Source organism: Artemia franciscana, chromosome 19, assembly GCF_032884065.1.
Source record: "Artemia franciscana chromosome 19, ASM3288406v1, whole genome shotgun sequence".
Taxonomy (NCBI): Eukaryota; Metazoa; Arthropoda; class Branchiopoda; order Anostraca; family Artemiidae; genus Artemia; species Artemia franciscana.
In genome coordinates, this window is record NC_088881.1 from 22,018,966 (window position 1) to 22,038,072 (window position 19,107).

Below are 19,107 nucleotides of genomic sequence, written 5' to 3' on the forward strand. Positions count from 1 at the left end.
AGACAGAATCAGGTACAAGTGACCTTCTACTTAGCCTACATACACAAGGGAAAAGCATGCATCTCTATACTATATTTTACCTCCAACCTGCCTAATGTGCAAATATATAGCCAAAATTATGTAGTTCCAATGTATTCTGTCACCTGTTACCTTTTCCCCCATTCTTGCTTTGTTTACAGTTGCTTCAATTAACAGGGAGTTAAAGGTTGAGGGATAGATTGGCAGAATCAATGGGAAACATGTAACTTCAGCTATAAATATTTTTGGAGGTCATCAAAGGTCAATGCCCTCTAGAGCAAGAATGAGTAGAGATGTGTACTTTGAAATACCTTCCCAGGACATACTTTAGCCTGTAGACCCATCCCTGAAAGTTTCATTTTCCTAACCTAACCCATTTCAGTGATAGCAAGAAGTCAATCAACTAGAATTTTACTGGATAAAATTACCATCCTTTGGAATAGACTCTGAATAGTCTACCCTAGCCTACTTCTTCAAAAGGATTAAAGACAGTCTCAGAATAATGATTTGGCAGCCCATAAATCCTCAACTTATCTGTAATACTTCACCTAGGCCTGTTTACAGAGCCTAAAAGGAGTTAATGCTTAAATTGCTACCATGTGGCAATTTAATGGAGCCTCAATGTTACCTGGAAGAATTCAATCCTTAGAATGATTCCAAATGGCAATTTAAGGTAATAATTATGCCTGGATATGCCAGAAAACATGGAAATCTTTAAATTAAATAATAAGTTTGCATTGATTTAACCTACTTGCTAATAGATAGCCTACTACTCAGGGTGTCCTTTAATGTTGATCCCAAAATATGGTGATTTACTAACCTGGCTCAGATCCCTCTTTCTTTTGCAAAATCACTGTCCCACCTTCTTCCAAGCAAATAACTTCATATTCCATTACTTCATTCTTGTCCATATTTTTTTTTGTTCAATGAGATTTTTGTTGAAGAAGGTGAATTATGTACTTACTGCGCTAACCATTCTTTTGAGCACGGTAAGAAAATCACTTAAGTCCCTGGAACACACCCTATGCAACCACATGTATTTGTTATTGTTATTAGTTAGTAAACTAATACTTAATGCAGGTCAGGATTTAAAATAAGAGCTCTGAGTCACAATGTCCTTCTAAATATCAAAATTCATTAAGATCCAATCATCCACTCATATGTTATAAATACCTAATTTTTTCTAATTTTTCCTCTCACTTTGGCCCCCCAGATGGTTGAATTTGGGAAAACGACTTTATCAAGTCAATTTGTGCAGATCCCTGACATGCCTGCCAATTTTCATTGTCCTAGCATGTCCAGAAGCACCAAACTCGCCAAACCACTGAACCCCTCCCCCCAACTCCACTAAAGAGAGCGAATCCAGAATGATTCTGTCAATCATGTATCAAGGACATTTGCTTATTCTATCCACCAAGCTTCATTGCAATTTCTCCACTCCAAGTGTTTTCCAAGATTTCCCCCTCCAACTCCCTGCAGTGTCAAAAGATCTGGTCAGGATTTGAAATAAGAGCTCTGAGACATGAATTCCTTCTAAATATCAATTTTCATTAAGATCCAATCACCTATTTGTAAGATAAATATACCCCAATTTTCATGTTTTCCAAGAATTCTGGTTTACCCCTCCAACTCCCCCCAATGTCACAGAATCTGATCGGAATTTAAAACTAGAGCTTTAAAGCACAAGATCCTTCTAAATATCAAATTTCATTAAGATCTGGTCACCCTTTTGTAAGTTACAAATACCTCAAATTTCAAAATTACCCCCCCCCCCCCAATTCCAACAAAGAGAGCAGATCTGGTCCGGTTATGTTAGTCATGTGTCTTAGACAGGTTTTTATTCTTCCCATCAAGTTTCATCCTGATCTCACTGCTTTAAGTATTTTCTAAGATTTCTGGTTCCACCCAACTGCCCCTCCCAATTACTCTGGATCTGGTTGAGATTTAAAATAGGAGATCTGAGTCATGACGTCCTTCTAAATATGAAGTTTCATGAAGATCCAATCACTCCTTTGTAAGTTAAAAATACATCATTTTTTCTAATTTTTTCAGAATTAACTCCCTCCCCCCAATAGAGTGGATCTGTTCCAATTATGTCAATCATGTATCTAAGACTTCTGCTTATTTTTACCACCAAGTTTCATCTGGATCTTTCCAATCTAAGTGTTTTCCATGATTTTAAGTTCCCCCACCCCAAACTCCCCCAATGTCACCAGATCCAGTCAGGACTTAAAATAAGAGCTTTGAGACACAATATCCTTCTAAATATTGAATTTCATTGAGATCCAATCACCCATTTGTAAGTTAAAAATACCTCATTCTTTCTAATTTTTCAGATTTAACCCCCCCCCCTCTTATAGAAAGTAGATCTGTTCTGGTTATGTCAATCATGTATCTAGGACTTGTGCTTATTTTTCCCACCAAGTTTCATCCTAATCCCTCCACTCTAAGTGTTTTCCAAGTTTTAGGTTTCCCCATCCTAACTCTCCCCCCCCCAATGTCACCAGATCCAGTTGGGATTTAAAATAAGAGCTCTGAGACATGACATCCTTCTAAATACCAAATTTCATTGAGATCCTATCACCTGTTTGTAAGTTAAAAATACCTCATTTTACCCCAAAGAGAGCAGATCCATTCTGGTTATATCAATCATGTATCTAGGACTTGTGCTTATTTTTCCCACCAAGTTCCATCCCAATCCCTCCACTCTAAGTGTTTTCCAAGTTTTAGGTTCCCCCTCCCAATTCCCCCCAATGTCACCAGATCTGTTTGGGATTTGAAATAAAAGCTCTGAGACATGATAACCTTCTAGATATCAAATTTCATTAAGATCTGATCACCCATTTGCAAGTTAAAAATACCTCATTTTTTCTAATTTTTAAGAATTAACCCCCCCCATCTACCCCAAAAAGAGCAGATCTGTTCTGGTTATGTCAATCATGTATCTAGGACTTGTGCTTATTTTTCCCACCAAGTCTCATCCTGATCCCTCCACTCTAAGTGTTTTCCAAGATTTTAGGTTTCCATTCCCAACTCCCCCCCAATGTCACCAGATCTGGTTGGAATTTGAAATAACAGCTCTGAGACACAATATCCTTCCAAACATCAAATTTCATAAATATCTGATCAACTGTTTGTAAGTTAAAAATACTTCAATTTTTTTCTGAATTAACAGGCCCCCCACTCCCCCCCAAGATGGTCAAATCAGGAAATGACTATTTCTAATTTAATCTGGTCTGGTCCCTGATACGCCTGCCAAATCTCATCATACTAGCTTACCTGGAAGTGCCTAAAGTAGCAAAACCAGGACCAACAGACCAACAGCATTTGTGATTGCTATTAATACTAAGTGCCATAAAACCAGACTGAAAATCCAAGTTTTATTGGTTCATCAGTGTTGTTTACAAGAAAAGAGATTTAGGACAGCCTTTGATTTCTTAATAGCCTGTTAGTTGTGTGCATAGCCAACAACCCTGGCCAGGTTCTTTCAAAACAAATGAGCAAATCAGACAGAGAAGATCTCCATCAATTTCTCCAGAAAACCTTCCTGTATCTATTCTCATTTCAAATACTACCTAAGACCAATTGCTTCACATAAATTTAAATTATACAAGCTTCACAACTATATAGACCTACAATAGGACCACCAAAAGCCTATCTCATAGGCATGAGAACTCATTCATGTGTACCTGCTGCAATTTTAGGATTGAGAAAGAAACCCTAGGCATAAACTCAAATTGGAAAACAATTTAGCCAAGTCAAGAAAAAACAATAGGCCTATAAAGCATTCAGTTGGCTAAGCCTTGAAAGGCTGGCTAGAATTCACTAAACCATTATGGAGTAGGCCAAGGCTATATAAATAAGTAGTTTTCAAAGACAATAGAAGGAAACCAAACCGTTTTATCCTAGCTAAATTCAAATATCTTAATTTATAGCAACTTCAACGTCCTGAGTCACATATACAAATAACTATGGAAGGAAGTGTTTTAAAAGATTTGGTCAGGCTGAAACAATTTCTCTTTAGTGCATGCCAAACAGTATTAAATAAGACATTTCAAGATTTTGATAAGAGAAAAACATTTCTTTTATTAGAAAAAAGGAGTTTAATGAAAACTATTTAAGAGACGGAGTCTTAATGCTCTGCTTGAAAAAGGAAAGGTAAAATACTAGTTTATTGACTTTTGGTTATCTCGGAAAGGGGTTACGTTAGGAAAATGATACTTTCAGGGATGGGTCTGAAGGCTAAAGTATATCCCGGGAAGGTATCTTGAAGTAGTACCTCCGCTCCTTCTCCCTATAGATGGTCCTGACCTTTAAAAATATGTGTGTTATAAAAGTGAAACCTTGCAAACTAGATCTTCTGCTTGAATAAAATACAATAAAATGGTTTTCAGCTTAACAACTTTACTCAATCCTAATTTATTACTATTACTACTACTAATAACGCGCTGCATCACCAAGCCACCTGAGGCCAACACAGCTACGCATGCTTCTCCTCCAACCTAATCTATTCAAGGCCTCCCTCTTTACATCCTCCTAGGAAGTCCCATTTCCTCTAAATCTTTATTTAAAACATCCTCCCAACCCAAACAAGGACAACCTGCTTTCCGTGTAGCCCTAGAAGTTTGGCCGAAAAGGACAATTTTCGGCAATCTGTCATCTGCAGAATGTGGCCTAGCCATCTCAACCTTTCTTTCATTATAGCCCTAGAATTTATTAGGTTTTAAGATATGCAAATACATTTTCTAAATTTTGAAAAAAAACATTGATATGGCTCAGAACTTTACTCAAATAATAGGAATTGAATTTTCAGAACTGAAGGTAGAGAAAAAGCAGCTGGTAACTGAAAATTAAGGTAAAATGTTGTTTGTCAAAATTTCAAAAGGTATAGACCTGTCATGTAGGCAAATTTCAGGGCCCTTTAGAGGGAGAAGGAGTGGAGGTGGGTACCGATTCTTGTGAGCATTAAGATCTGATGACCAATAACTTGTTTTTATGTCGTTTAGTGACCAGGTGTACTTGGATGACCGATTGCTTCCTAGTTAAATTTCCACTTCTTTGAGAACCACTCAGCATCCAGCATTTATTTGAACAGGTCTGAAATAGTGAGCTAAGCAGTAGCTAAATTTTCAGAGTTTGTTCCATTTATTGACACTCGCTGATGAAAAGAATTCAGTGTAGACTCTGGCTAAGGTAGACTGCTTCGCAAGTTTTAACCTATGATATCTGGTTCTTGAGTGAGGACTAGCAATAGGAAACAAAGCTGGGAGAGTGTTGGTTTTTATTAGGCTGTTGGATAACATGACGTTACTTGTTCGTTTCCTATAGACAAGTGATGGAACTTCAAGTTTAGCCTGGGAGTAGGAAAAGCGAAATGTTTGGAATCGTAGAGTTTAGTCTTGCAGAATTAGCGGAATGTTTGGAATCGTGTTTGCATGCTACTGCCATCTTTCCTATTTACACTTTAATCTAGTCCCAATATCAAATCGTATAGAAATAAGACTTTAATTGTTTTCTGCTACTCTAGAGTAATATAAATATAGACTACTTAAAATTTTTGTTAACAAGTAAGTTCAGTAATGCATTTCTTTTTTCTGCTATATTTCAAGGATGTTTAAATAATCCTTGTTTTGCAATCGTATCCCAGTGCTCCTACCCCTATTAGGACAAGATATTGGCTTAGGCCTTATAAATGTTTGCTAATAGGCCTAATGTGGGTTTGCATTGACATACATGCACACAATTATTATCAAGGTATTAGCATAGAGGGAGAGGTGGCTAGAATATATTTATCTTGACTGTAGATGTTATATTTAGAAAGCTTGTTGAAAAGGGAATATGTGGACTATAGCCTAGTTATTATAGCCTATGTGCTTTTGTTGTGATGGTAGCAAGTAAAAAAAATCAGGCAAATAATTCTAGTTGATTGACTTTGTGCTATCTCAGAAAGGGGTTAGGTTAGGAAAATTAAACTTTCAGGGATGGGTCTACAGGCTAAAATATGTCCTGGGAAGGTATTTTAAAGTACCTACCTCTACTCCTCCTCCCTCTAGAGGGCCCTGACCTTTGATGACCTTCAAAAATATGTGTGTTATAAAATTAATTAATTAATTAAGGTAAGATATTGGCTTAGGCCTTATAAATGTTTGCTAATAGGCCTAATGTGGGTTTGCATTGACATACATGCGCACAATTATTATCAAGGTATTAGCATAGAGGGAGAGGTGGCTAGAATATTATTTATCCTGACTGTAGATGTTATATTTAGAAAGCTTGTTGAAAAGGGAATATGTGGACTATAGCCTAGTTATTAGCCTATGTGCTTTTGTTGTTATGGTAGCAAGCAAAAAAAAATCAGGCAAATTTGTGATAAAATTCTAGTTGATTGACTTTGTGCTATCTCAGAAAGGGGTTAGGTTAGGAAAATTAAACTTTCAGGGATGGGTCTACAGGCTGAAATATGTCCTGGGAAGGTATTTTGAAGTACCTACCTCTACTCCTCCTCCCTCTAGAGGGCCCTGACCTTTGATGACCTTCAAAAATATGTGTGTTATAAAAGTGATATTTTGCAAAATAGATCTTCTGCTTGAATAAAGTACAATAAAATTGTTTACAGCTTCACAACTTTGATCAATCAAATTTATAAGGTTTTAAAGATATGCAGATACATTTCCTAAATTTTGAAAAAAAAAACAATGATATGGCTCAAAATTCTACTCTAATAACAGGAATTGCATTTTCAGAACTAAGGGCAGAGAAAAAGCAATTGGTAACTGAAAATTAAGGTAAAATGTTGTTTTTTCAAAATTTCAATAGGTATAGACTGGTCATGTAGGCAAATTTCAGGGCTCTCTAGAGGGAGAAGGAGTAGAGGTGGGTACTTTAAAATACCTTCCTAGGATATAATTTAGCCTTTAGACCCATTCCTAAAAATCTTATTGTTCTTAACCTAACCCCTTTCTGAGATAGCAAGAAGTCACTCAACTAGAATTTTACCAAATTTGCCAATTTTTAGATAATTTCCTAGGCCTAGTTAAAAGATAAACATAAAATCCAGTAGAGCTTCCAATATACTACTTGTTCTTCCCAAATGTAAGAGTCATTATCTATACAAATTTTGTTTGTATTGACACATGATGTCATCTAGTGTAGAATTACATAGTAAACTTTCAAGTTTACTCCTATTTAATAAAAATAATTACATTTTTCATCTCAAATAGAACACACGTTGTCAAATACCTGAATATATCTCCCTATTTTGATCCCTTCCCAATTTATAATGGTGTGCCCCAGGGAACCATCTTATGCTAAATCTTATTTCTTATAATGATAAACAACCTTCATGTTGACATAGGGGGAGAGGAGACTAAAATGTATTTATCTTGATAGTAGATATTATATTAGAAAGCTTGTTTAATATGGGAGTGTGCTCCACTTGTAGGTGAGGAAACTGAAGTTTGCAGCAGGTGATACTGCACTTTTATGGTCAACAGCAAAGCAGTTAGCATAGCAAGGTATAGGGGGACATTAGCACAATCCCAGTTCAACTTTGTATGCCACTTTGGCTGAGCAGAAAGTGTTTTGCCAGATAGCTCACAGGCCAAATTACAGCTAAGAATGAGGTGATCATCATCAATCTTCTCTTTGTCCACCCTGACAATCAATGATAATAAGCTAGAACTAGAAGTGATCACATGATCCAGGTTTGATTTTGAACAGCCTCTGTTATGAATATATGTGAATGGAAGGCTCTTATCTGCAACATGATATCTGCTAGGCAGTGATTCTAGCAAGACGATTGACCTATCAGAAATACCAAGAATGTCACAGTTAAGGTCACCAGCTATAACCCAATTTAGGTCTTTCAAATGTAGACTTTTGATTAGATACTTTAAACTGGAGCAGCATTTAGCAAAAGATGTGAACAATGCTATAGAATGTTGATTGCAAGGTAAGTAAACGTTTATAAAGGCAGTATTGTCATATTGAATTGCCAAGATGTTATCATCACAGTGAATCACTGAGGGCTTTGATGGGGAACAGAAGAAAATTGCTAGACCACCAGAAGGGCGGCCTCTAGTTTTCTTGACCTCTTGCAAAAAAAATGGTGGACAGAAAATCACTTTAGGCTAGAAACATTTGATTTGGCCAAAAGATGTTCTTGCAAGAACACTATGTCATGGGCTAATAATTCATTAATTGAATTATTTCAATTAATGTCTTTTGTGCTGTTAATATTGAGAGAAGCAAAACTTAAAATAGTGGCTTGGTTCATTTTGGAGTAGAGTTCAGAGTGCATTTGATCTCTGGGCAATTCATACTATAGGAAACATGAGTGAGCTAACAAATGATGATACTTTGGCATCTAAGTGCAGTGGAATCAAGGAACTCTAGACAGAATGTATGAGAAGAGTTGATCTGGGTGGCCTCAACAAGACCAGGAATAGTGGAGATGAGTATACTGCTAGAAACACTTTTGGGAAGTCCCTTAATTACTCCAAGAGGTTTGCAATTGATCACCTTAGCAAGAATATTTGGATAGCTTGCAACAGCAGATGCGGCAAGATAATTGGTGGAAACTTTATCCCACATGACAACAACCCATCTCTTCCTTAATGGATCAGACTTTAACAATGTAATTCTGTCATGTCCGGCAAAAGAATCAAGCTTTTCCTGGCAAGAAACAGGGTCTCTTAGTTCTGGAGGCAGATATTTAAAAACAACAGTGTATGAGGGTTTGTAATTGATACCCTTACTATCTGAGACCAAAGAACTATTTATAGACATTGCTGTACTATTGGGGTGAGCAAGCAATTTTTGCTGATCAAGGCACTGGTTGACTTTGGCAGTAAGGATAGAATAAGCTGATGCCAGAATGCTGGGAACTTCAGAGGGGGATTTGATCACAAACTCTGGAATATCAATATTTTCTGCAGAGCAGCAAGAAAGAGTAGCAATGATGTCCAACAATGAACTATTCTTAGCACTGGGTCCCAAATAGGCTCATCTGGGAAGCAATTGCTATATAAAAGTTTCTTAGCACCAAGAATGTCTTCATACAGGAAAAAATTACTGGTGTATTTCACAATCAACTGATGGTCCAACCCCTCATCAAGATTGTGCTGAGCAAAGTTCAAAACTGGGCAATAATAAAGTATACTAGTGTTCCAATTGTCCATGATAAGCAAATTTCACTCATGACTCAGCATCAGTCCAAAAACAATTTAGCAAAGAAGGTATATCCACAGAGAAGTTCTCAATAGGCATAATTATGAAATGATCTATAAATAGTCCTTAAGCAATATTCACATATAAGTTTATAAATTTATCTAACAAGTTCAAAAATATTTCACTTGTTATTTATTCCAAACAAGAACAGAGTTAATCTGGCTTAAATTCAGTTAATTGTTCACTGGTCAAATACCAAAAGAGAACTTATAAAAACACACTTGAGAAGTGAAGTTTGGTTACAATAGAATATGGAGAAAATAGAATACTTTATTAGCAAATTGTGAAGGTCACTTGTAAATTATTAAATTGGGAGCTTTGGTGTTGGCTGACTGTCTGAAAGACAAAGAAAAGTTCATTATTAACACAATTCTCGACCTTGCTCATTTTAATTTATTATTCATGTGATTCTTGAGGACCCTGGTTAGTTTGCCTTGACTCGTGATAGAATATAGTATCTCATCATGGGTGTTCAAATTAAGATTTGTGATTTGCCAAGGACCAAAGAACAGGCAATTATATTTTTCCAGGATAAGCAGTTGTTGACCAAAATTAAACTGCATCAATGGACACACCATAATTTTGTACTCTTACAGGAAGCAATATTTTTGGAAGTGTAACACTATACCATGTTTGAAAACTCAATTTGTGTGTCAATACGTTTTTCTTAAAGTAAAATGCCATATGTTGCTATGGTTTGTTTCATTTGTTTCTGCATTAACAAATTGTCATCTGTGGCCTGGCATCAACAAGAGCTAGGCATTTCTAAACAAACAGTTGTTGATTGGAATAGGTACCTCCATGAATTCTAGGCGTATTTTGGGCAACAGAAAAACCATTTGCAGACTGTCAACAGAAAAATTTTGCTAGTAAAGCATTCTATTTTCATCATATATTTTTTCTTCATTAGCATTAAGCAAACTTTGCTTCTTGAGTGTGTTTTGTGTAATAGTCGAGTACCAAATAGTGACAACATTTCTGATTCTGGGCAGCCAAGCCATAAAGGTTGTAGCCCCATTGGCCCTTCACATTTCGAAAATATACACAACAATCCTTATGACAAGTAATAAACTAACCTTGTAATGAACAGAATGGACAATCAACAAGAGTTTAGCACCTGGGTATTAATTGGTACCATATATAATAAATAATTGCCACAGGCTTAACACCTGTGGAAATAAACAAATGCTTCAGAATGGACAAGGAGCAAATTCACCACATTCTTCATAGAGAACTAAGTGAAACATGTCATACTTATTTTGTCTTCTTCAGCATTCCATGGTTCATTAAGATCAAAAGAAATTCAATATGCTATAGAGAAGAAAGAGACATGAGACATTTTACTAGTAAACCAGAGTGTTCTAGAGATACAATTTAATAGCAGCTGTCTACAGCTGCTGCTAAATTTTAAACTTCCTGATCTTTCAGTAACAGCACTAAAGCTCCTCAACCCAGAATTGGCCAGCTAACCCTTAAAAGATTTACTTAGCTCTTTTTTGTTATTGTTATGATTTTGCTGTCTATTAGGCACAGTATAAGTTCCTTTTTTGTTTGAAATATCTTGACAGCATCATCTGTCTGTTGCTAATGTCAAATGCCAATGCAGTCAAAAAACAAAAAAGATTAGCCCCTTTATTAGTTTTATTCCAAATCTCAAGGGAACAATAAAGATGAAGGCCTAAGGTCTATTAAAGTAGAAGTATAGCTGCAAATTAAATGCATCACTGTGATATCACAGAATAAATCCCTACTGCTACCAAAGGATTTAGTCTGTATTAAAAAGTAAATGCCTAAAAGGACCAATAGCCTATAAGTTTTATTCCAAAGAAGAAGAAAGGAAAGGTAGATCAAAATTTTCAGGTTAAACTCATTAGCTTGTTATATTCAATTGAAAAATACATGCATCTAGAATAGATGACTATCACATATCAACAGATTATTGATTTTTGAATCAAATGGTATGTTTTGTTGTAGCTCTACTACCAAAAATAAGAAACAGTATGTGAGTAAAATCTTTGAAACCCATTTAAGGCTTAAGTTGAAATTGGAATCAATAGCAATTATTATATCTGAGAGGAAAATTGAGAGACATTTCACATAATATGTTAAAAATGCCAAAAAGCAATAATATCATCATGGAATTTGAATTGTTTATCTGCAATAGCATGAAGGTCTCTTTTTTGTAATCTATTTTGTCAGTTGAAGAGGATTATGATTGGATCTTTTTATTATAATTGTGCATATTTTTTGCCATTATGGCCAAATATATATTATTTAAATCTTTCAGCATCAAACCATTAGCTCCAAATACTTGTCTTTTTATATATTTTTTTATATATTCATCCAATATCTTGTAAGCTAAAAGCTTGTAAGCAGAACATGCAAAATACAAACAACATACACAAGTAATGTACAAAATGAAAATAAAAAGTAGCAACTGCTGGAGTATTTAACAAAAATCAATGGTAGACTTATGGTTGACAATTTACATCACTGTAAAAAGAGATGTTTTCTAACTCAGTCTTAAAATTAGGAATGGTGCAAGCAGTGACACAACTATCAGGTAATGAGTTCCAAAGTTTTATTGATTTATTTACAAAAGCTATCTCACCTATTTTGATTTTGGTATGGGGTGTAAAATTTCAATGCGTTTTGTCTGGTTGATGTGTAATGGCTTCTTTGAAAGAAAATCTGTGAATGAAAGTTTACAATACTGTGGACACTGAGAAGATCAGAGCACTTCTGATGCAAGTGAAGACGTGGCAATCTTAACACCTCTTAACGTTTTGTATATGACAAATGCCTCAGGTAGGGAATTAGCTTTGTAGCAGGTCTTTGTACTGATTCAATTTTCCTCCTATCAACTTTTTTTATAGGTTAAGAAACTGGAGAGCAATATTCAAGGATAGGGGCGACTTTTGACTTGTATAGTAAAAAAAAAAAAAATTACATTAAACTTCAAAAGTACTCTTTTAATTCTAGACAACATAAAATGTGCTCTACCCAAGACAATCCTTGTATGCTCATCAAACTTTAATAACAGATCATATACTATGCCAAGATTGCAGATAGTCCTCACCTCTGGTATCTTGGTACTTCCAATCAAATAGTGAGGATGCAAATTTCCAACCAACCTTCTACGGATATAGTGCATGGCAGCACACTTAGAAGTGTTCAAAACCATATAGTTTACCCTGCACCATTTGCTTAAACTTTCTGTATCCTCCTTGAGAAGTTTTTCATCTTGTACCAAGCCAACTTTCATATACAACTTCACATCATCAGCAAAAATTTTAGCTATAGAATTTCTTATAACTGATGGTAGACCATTTATATATATGGACAATAAAATCGGACCTAAGCAACACTCTGAAACCCTGCTACTAACTAATATACCTGAGGATCTTGCCTGACCAACAATAACAGCTTGACTTCTACCAATTATGAAACTTTCAATCCACCTATTTGTATGCTCACCAAGATTTTAGAGTTTTTGAAGCAGCTTAGAGTGGCATATTTTGTTGAAGGCCTTAGAAAAATCGAAATATGTCTTTGTCAGGAAACTGCTGGAAGTCTTTTATGACCCCCAAAAGTTACATACTACATGAATGCCTCTTTTGCATGAATTCATTTATTATAGTCAACATTTTTAAGTGGTTGCCAAGATGAAATGGTATTATTATTTAAGCACACACCCTCTTCTACTTCTGCATTATTTTGGGTCTATAGTATTCAATTTTTCTGCCAATGCCATTCTATAGTCATACTTGTAGACAAAAATAAAATGTTGTACAACAGCAGCACCAACAATGTATATATTACAGTGAAAGACCAAAGTCTGGTAAATGCCAACATTGATTGGTGAATAAAAAAAAATTCCTTTTTCTCTGCTTGAATTCAGTCAGCTTTGTCAGTCTTATGCAAGCTTTGATGGTTAAAGTTTGGTAGGCTAAATTATGTTATAAATCTCAGACATAGGTTAAAAATCTAACTTTTCACTATTAAACCTTGCTCAAAACTGCAGACAAAAAGGGATATTGGACATTCACCAGTAAATGTTGAAGCATTCTCTAATTTCAGTCTTACATGGTAACATACAAACATCATAATCTGGTGAGTTGGGGTGTTCAACTTTCAAGCTTACAACATTTGTTGAAAATAGAGAAGACGGACACCTAGAACAGTAGAGTATGAATAACTATTCCCAGTATATTACAACTAACTCTTGCCTTGTAGCTTCTAATTTGTGGATTTTTTTTTATCACCAAAAATATCAAAATAACATATATGCCTATGAAATGTTAACAATTGATGAAATGTTAGGGGGTTTGGACCCCTCCCTCCCCGGAATTTTTGTCCAAATCGCAAAAATATAATAAAAACGAATATAAAAAAATTTTTGATGTGTTTTTTCAGACTTTTCACAGTTTCACATAATTTGTCTGAATTAATTAAAATCCCTAAATAGGTGCAATACACAATTCCCATTCTTTCTGCAGATAGCCTCTATATTAATGGATATGAAGTCTTCAATCTGGAAAAAGGCTTGTTGAGGAAAATGACCATATTATGTAGTTAAGAGAATCCCAATAGCTGGCAGAATACATATGCCTATGAAATGTTAACAATTCTATGAAATGTTAGGGGGTTTGGACCCCTCCCTCCCCAGGATTTTTGTCGAAATGGCAAAAACGTAACAAAAACGAATATAAACAAATTTTTGATGCGTATTTTCAGACTTTTCACAGTTTCACATCATTTGTCTGAATGAATTAAAATCCCTAAATAGGTGCAATACACCATTCCCATCCTTTCTGCAGAAAGCCTCTATATTAATAGATATGAAGTCTTCAATCTGGAAAAATTCTTGTTGAGGAAAACGACCATGTTATGTAGTTAAGAGAATCCCAATAGCTGGCAGAATTCTATAAAATGTTGTTTTTGTATCTCAATGGGAAAAAAGGAGAAAATCATTTTTATGTTGATATTTTTGGGCCACCTAATCTAAGCTTTGGACATTACAGTGTTTTCTTTTTCATCAATCTATTTATATTTTCTCTTTTCAGTTCTTCTGAACTTTTGTTCACATGAAGAATGAATTGAATAGATAAAAATGAGTGAAAATGTTAATTGATGCTGTGAACTTTAAAAAGTAATTTTAGTCTAATGCTGAGAAAAAGTTATATTATTTCAGCTTCATATCATAACCCCTTTATCAACAGGAAACAAAGGAGAAAAAGAACTGGAAAAAACTAAATTTAGCCAATTTTTTTTTTCAAATTACGTGTGTTTTTATTTTTCTAAATTGTCATGCATCATGAACCAACTGTTCATAAGAAATGGCTACAAAAAATAATGCAAACTAAAAGAAAAACAAAGTTCTGTACTAGTCCTGTGCTGTATACCCGGAATAAATGCCCTGATAAGGACAGGCTGAGTCTAAAAGGCTTGAGCTTGTCCAGTTTTGTAAGATAGGTTGGAATTTCCACTCTGTCATCAGCTCCTTCCTCTGTCCCTATTTCCATAAGGAAACCCTGCTTGATTGACCTTTCATGAGTTTGCCTATCCATAGCCATAACTGCAAACAGTGCTGCAGGGAGACCTTAAGAATGGTGCCCCTTGAGTAAAGTAGATCACAGTAGACAACACTGCATAGTCCTGGAATTTCACTAATGGATTAATCTTGGGGTTCTTGAACAGTATTACTATGTGCAGAAAACCATCTAGTGGCCAAGATGGGCCCAGGACTACACAAATTCTCCATTCAATTGGAAGTCTAGGGAACTTACTGCTGTCTAGTTTTATTCAGAGTTAAGTGCTTTTTGTCTTGACTTGAAAAGAAGTATTATTCCCTGACTTGCACTGGTGAGACTCATTGCTCTTTTGAGGCCTTAACATTTTGGCGATTTAAATAACATGGAAACTACATGGTGGAATATTGCATTGTTGAAACACAGCTATCATATTGACATTTTGACTAACAACCTCACATGTTTAGATCTGGACTTTTTATGACTTTCAGGAACTCATCTTCTAGTATGAAACTCAAGAAACATGACATTATGTGATATAGAATTTATTTATTCAGATAGGAAGGATGGCGCACATAAACAGGGAGTAGGGCTTATGGTGGACAAGAAAGCCTTTAGATTCTTACTTAGGTCAAGAAGATATCAATAATTGGAGTGTAGTTGCTTACTTTGTGACTAAAAGGTGCAAGGTTTAAATAACATGGAAACTACATGGTGGAATATTGCATTGTTGAAACACAGCTGTTATATTGACATTTTGACTAACAACCTCAGATGTTTTGATCTGGACTTTTTATGACTTTCAGGAACTCATCTTCTAGTATGAAACTCAAGAAACATGACATTATGTGATATAGAATTTATTTATTCAGATAGGAAGGATGGTGCACATAGACAGGGAGTAGGGCTTATGGTGGACAAGAAAGCCTTTAGATTCTTACTTAGGTCAAGAAGATATCAATAATTGGAGTGTAGTTGCTTACTTTGTGACTAAAAGGTGCAAGGTATCAGTCATAGTCGTAGCCCATGCAGAACCAACTGACAAGAGACAGTAGGGGTTCAAATGAATTTTATGCAGTTACAATAGTCCCTGGTGGAAATTCAGTGGAAATAAGTTATAATAATCAAATTATAACCAATTTAGTATTTGGTCATAAATTAACCATAAGTTAGTATGCTACTCACGTGATGGTAAGACAACCAACCTCATTGATTATGATATTATAAATCAAAGACTGGCAGGATTGACACAAGACACTAAGGTATGTAGGAGCGCCATTATTAATGCTTGGAGGACGATCTAAAAAAAAAAAAATTTCCAGAGTAAGTATAAGGATAGTCTTAGGTGTCAGTTTGACTGACAGTATATCCAACAATAAGCTCTACAAAAAATGAGGTTCAATTCCACTTTCTAGGTGCTATAATGAAAGATTAGTTAAGATGCCTGGGTCACGTTTTACTGAGACAGGATGACAGATTATCAGAGATTGTGCTTTTTGGCTTCTCTTTTGTTTAAATGCTTGTACAAGGTGAACACAGTTCAGTATTAAGTAACAAACTTCCTTCCTGGAGGATTTTTGAACAGTAGGTTACAGCCTGAAAATGTACTTTTTTTGTGTATTACACTCCCCCCCACCCCTTTCGTAGAAAAAAGAAATATCCTTTAATCTCCTTTCAAATGTTGTGGACTTACGTACAATTGGAACTTTACAGATTGGAACAATTGAATGATCATTGAAAGCCTCCAGATTGTTTTTAATGCAAGATGCAGAGGGCAAAGACTTGGATATCAGGAAATCTTTCAAAAGGCAAAAATTTCCATTCTTTGGACCATCTGAAGTAAGTAATTTCTTGTTTTGCATTAACTTACACAATGGGAAATTGACCCACACTAGATTTTGCTAATCCGATCTGAACAAGAAGTTTAATGGATCAATAGAGCAAAACTCTATAGAGATTAACCTGAAGGGACAGAGGTCCATTAACAATGAGATTATTTATTTTTTACCACAATGCAGAAAGCTTTTGCATATAGATCTTTTTGTGAAGCCAAGTTTAAGTGCTTGGTTTTTGGGATTAGTTGAATCAAGACATTTGTATTATTTTTATTTGTATGAACTTAGTCAAGTTGTGGCCAAGCCAAATTTTCTTCTTATTATTTTTTATTTAGGATTTTCTGCTTATTTTCACTATTATAGTGGGCAATTATAGCATTACTGATTTCAGTATCTTAGTGCATCTAAGTTTTGTTTAGATGCACAGCTACATCAGCCTGAATACTACCAAGCAAATTCTGATAAACAATGGGAAATTGTGGTGGCACCACTCGGGCGTTTCTTAGGTCATAATATGGAATTCTGTGACTTTTATGAAGGGAGAGGCCCAGAAACCAAGAGTGTTCCTAAATTAAGGAGTGGCAGAAATAAGGAAACCTATTTTTAGTCAATCTACACCCCCCTCCCCTCCCATCTTTTTTAGGTTATATTTTGAAAAATTTTAAATCTTGGCGCTACTGTATTTATACAGGGAAGAGAGATTATGCTTACTTATTTCTGTTTTCTCTTTGTAGAAAATAATAAAATGACCACTTGATGGTATGCTGCTATTCTTACAATTCTTGGGTGAGAAGTTTTATATGTATCCATTGCCATTCTTAAGCTAAAAAATAAAATAAAATGGTAAATAGATCCTATAACAGTAATAAACTCAGAGTAGGTTTAGTCCTGTAATAGTGTATTGGGTTTGATATCAACTTGGGAATACTGGACCCACAGTTCAAACCCAGTTATAGCAACACAATGCAGAGCTTGGAATTTGATTCCAGTGATGAGATTATGCAAAAATGTCTCCATATTAATCCAACAAGAAGAACAGAAGGAAGAAGCAGCGTAGATTTAAGGAAATATAAGAGGAATTCAGTTATGAACATTTCTTTTAGAAGGAACTGTTTAAAACACCTCCTTATTCTCAGCCTGCACAATATGACCTTTGGATATAAGTATTCACTTTCCTGTTTTTGAAGTTGGAAGGGTAAAATGGAGAGGATTCGATTTGATTTCATGTTATCACATTTTTTTACTTGCTTCTTTATTGTTTTAGCAATTTTTTTTATAGAATTCGATTAAATAATAATAAAATGTCCTATTTATGATAATAGGATATGATTTGTTGTTGTTCTGTTTTTCTCTGTATATCATACATGCACATTGTTGGGTGAAGTTTGGTATTGGTATCAGTAGTTTTGCTAATTTTGTCATTCTGTCTTGTTTTTTTTTACCAAGTAACTGAGCCTTCAGTGACTGCATATACATCAATGAATGGAGAAAAAATGGCTTTCATGTGCTATATCAATACATAGTCGCCCTACTAAGTTGTTCTACATGCTTGTTCAGAATATGAAAAAGGAAAATCCTGGTGCCTTGTGTGCAAGGCCTTTTCCAGAGGAAGGGTTGCCATGTTCGAACCCTGCACCAAATTATTCTTCTGACCTGGGGAAAATGAACAAAAATACATAATACTAAATTTTTATGCGTTTTGTAAAGATTCTTTCTAAACAAACTTAGCTCTCTTTTTTTCTCCGTTTACTATTTCATGCACAGTCATTGAAAGCGCTCTAGTTAATCGACAAGTGCAGGAAAAGATTGTAACTCACGCTATTTCTGGAACAGTTTGCATTTTTTCCTGTTTGTCAGTCTCCTTTTTTCCTCCTGCTCCTCATTCTCTGTTTCTTCCCTCTCCTACATTCCTTCTCTTTAGTATATTTCTTCTCCCTTTACTTTTTTGCTATTGTTTCTAAGGTTTAATGATATTGATTGCTTCTGAAAATATTGATGCTGTTTTTTTTTTAAGCAAAGAAGTGTTAAAATGATAAAAATAAAAATTCAAGGTGTGATCAAATATGATATGTAAAATCTAGTACATATTTTTTCTGGTAAAAAAAAGTACATTCTTTTCCTGACAAGGTAATCCGAAAATCGGAAAAAGTGAATAATAAAACCATATTTAAAAAGATAAGACTAACAAATTACCATGATTAAGACGACAAAACATTGGCAAACATTAGAGCAGGTTTTAACTCCTCAGCCTGCTACCAAATGTAAGCACAAGTATTTGGATCATATAGAACAATTGGCTAAGAATTAGAATCAACATGAAATAAGTTAAACAATTCAATGAATGTGAAGTATCCTATATATATATATATATATATATATATATATATATATATATATATATATATATATATATATATATATATATATTGTTTTTGAAAATATTCTAGACAATGCCCAAGGGTTATCTTGGATTTTGTTCGGGATATATAAAAATA

At 34.9% G+C, this 19,107-nt stretch overlaps 1 protein-coding gene and 1 long non-coding RNA gene across 9 annotated transcripts in view; one reads left to right on the forward strand and one right to left on the reverse strand.

The window, feature by feature from the left end:
• The window catches only part of LOC136039424 (uncharacterized), a 64,163-nt gene extending 60,150 nt beyond the window's left edge, over positions 1-4,013 (reverse strand). Inside the window, exon 1 of one of the 2 annotated variants that reach the window (XR_010620443.1) lies at positions 3,915-4,013. This is a non-coding gene — a long non-coding RNA (uncharacterized LOC136039424). Of the gene's footprint in view, positions 1-838; positions 940-3,914 lie in introns of those variants that run through there. The other variant, XR_010620445.1, reaches the window with a different exon arrangement.
• LOC136039419 (protein CLEC16A-like) overlaps positions 1,078-19,107 on the forward strand; it is a 162,798-nt gene continuing 144,768 nt past the window's right edge. For 5 of the 7 annotated variants that reach the window (XM_065723149.1, XM_065723153.1, XM_065723154.1 and 2 more), the window contains exons 1-2: positions 5,432-5,585; positions 16,491-16,616. In XM_065723149.1, the coding sequence (XP_065579221.1) occupies positions 16,543-16,616 (74 nt within the window). In that variant the 5' untranslated portion in view covers positions 5,432-5,585; positions 16,491-16,542. Of the gene's footprint in view, positions 1,099-5,431; positions 5,586-13,326; positions 13,435-16,490; positions 16,617-19,107 lie in introns of those variants that run through there. The other 2 variants (XM_065723150.1, XM_065723151.1) reach the window with 2 other exon arrangements.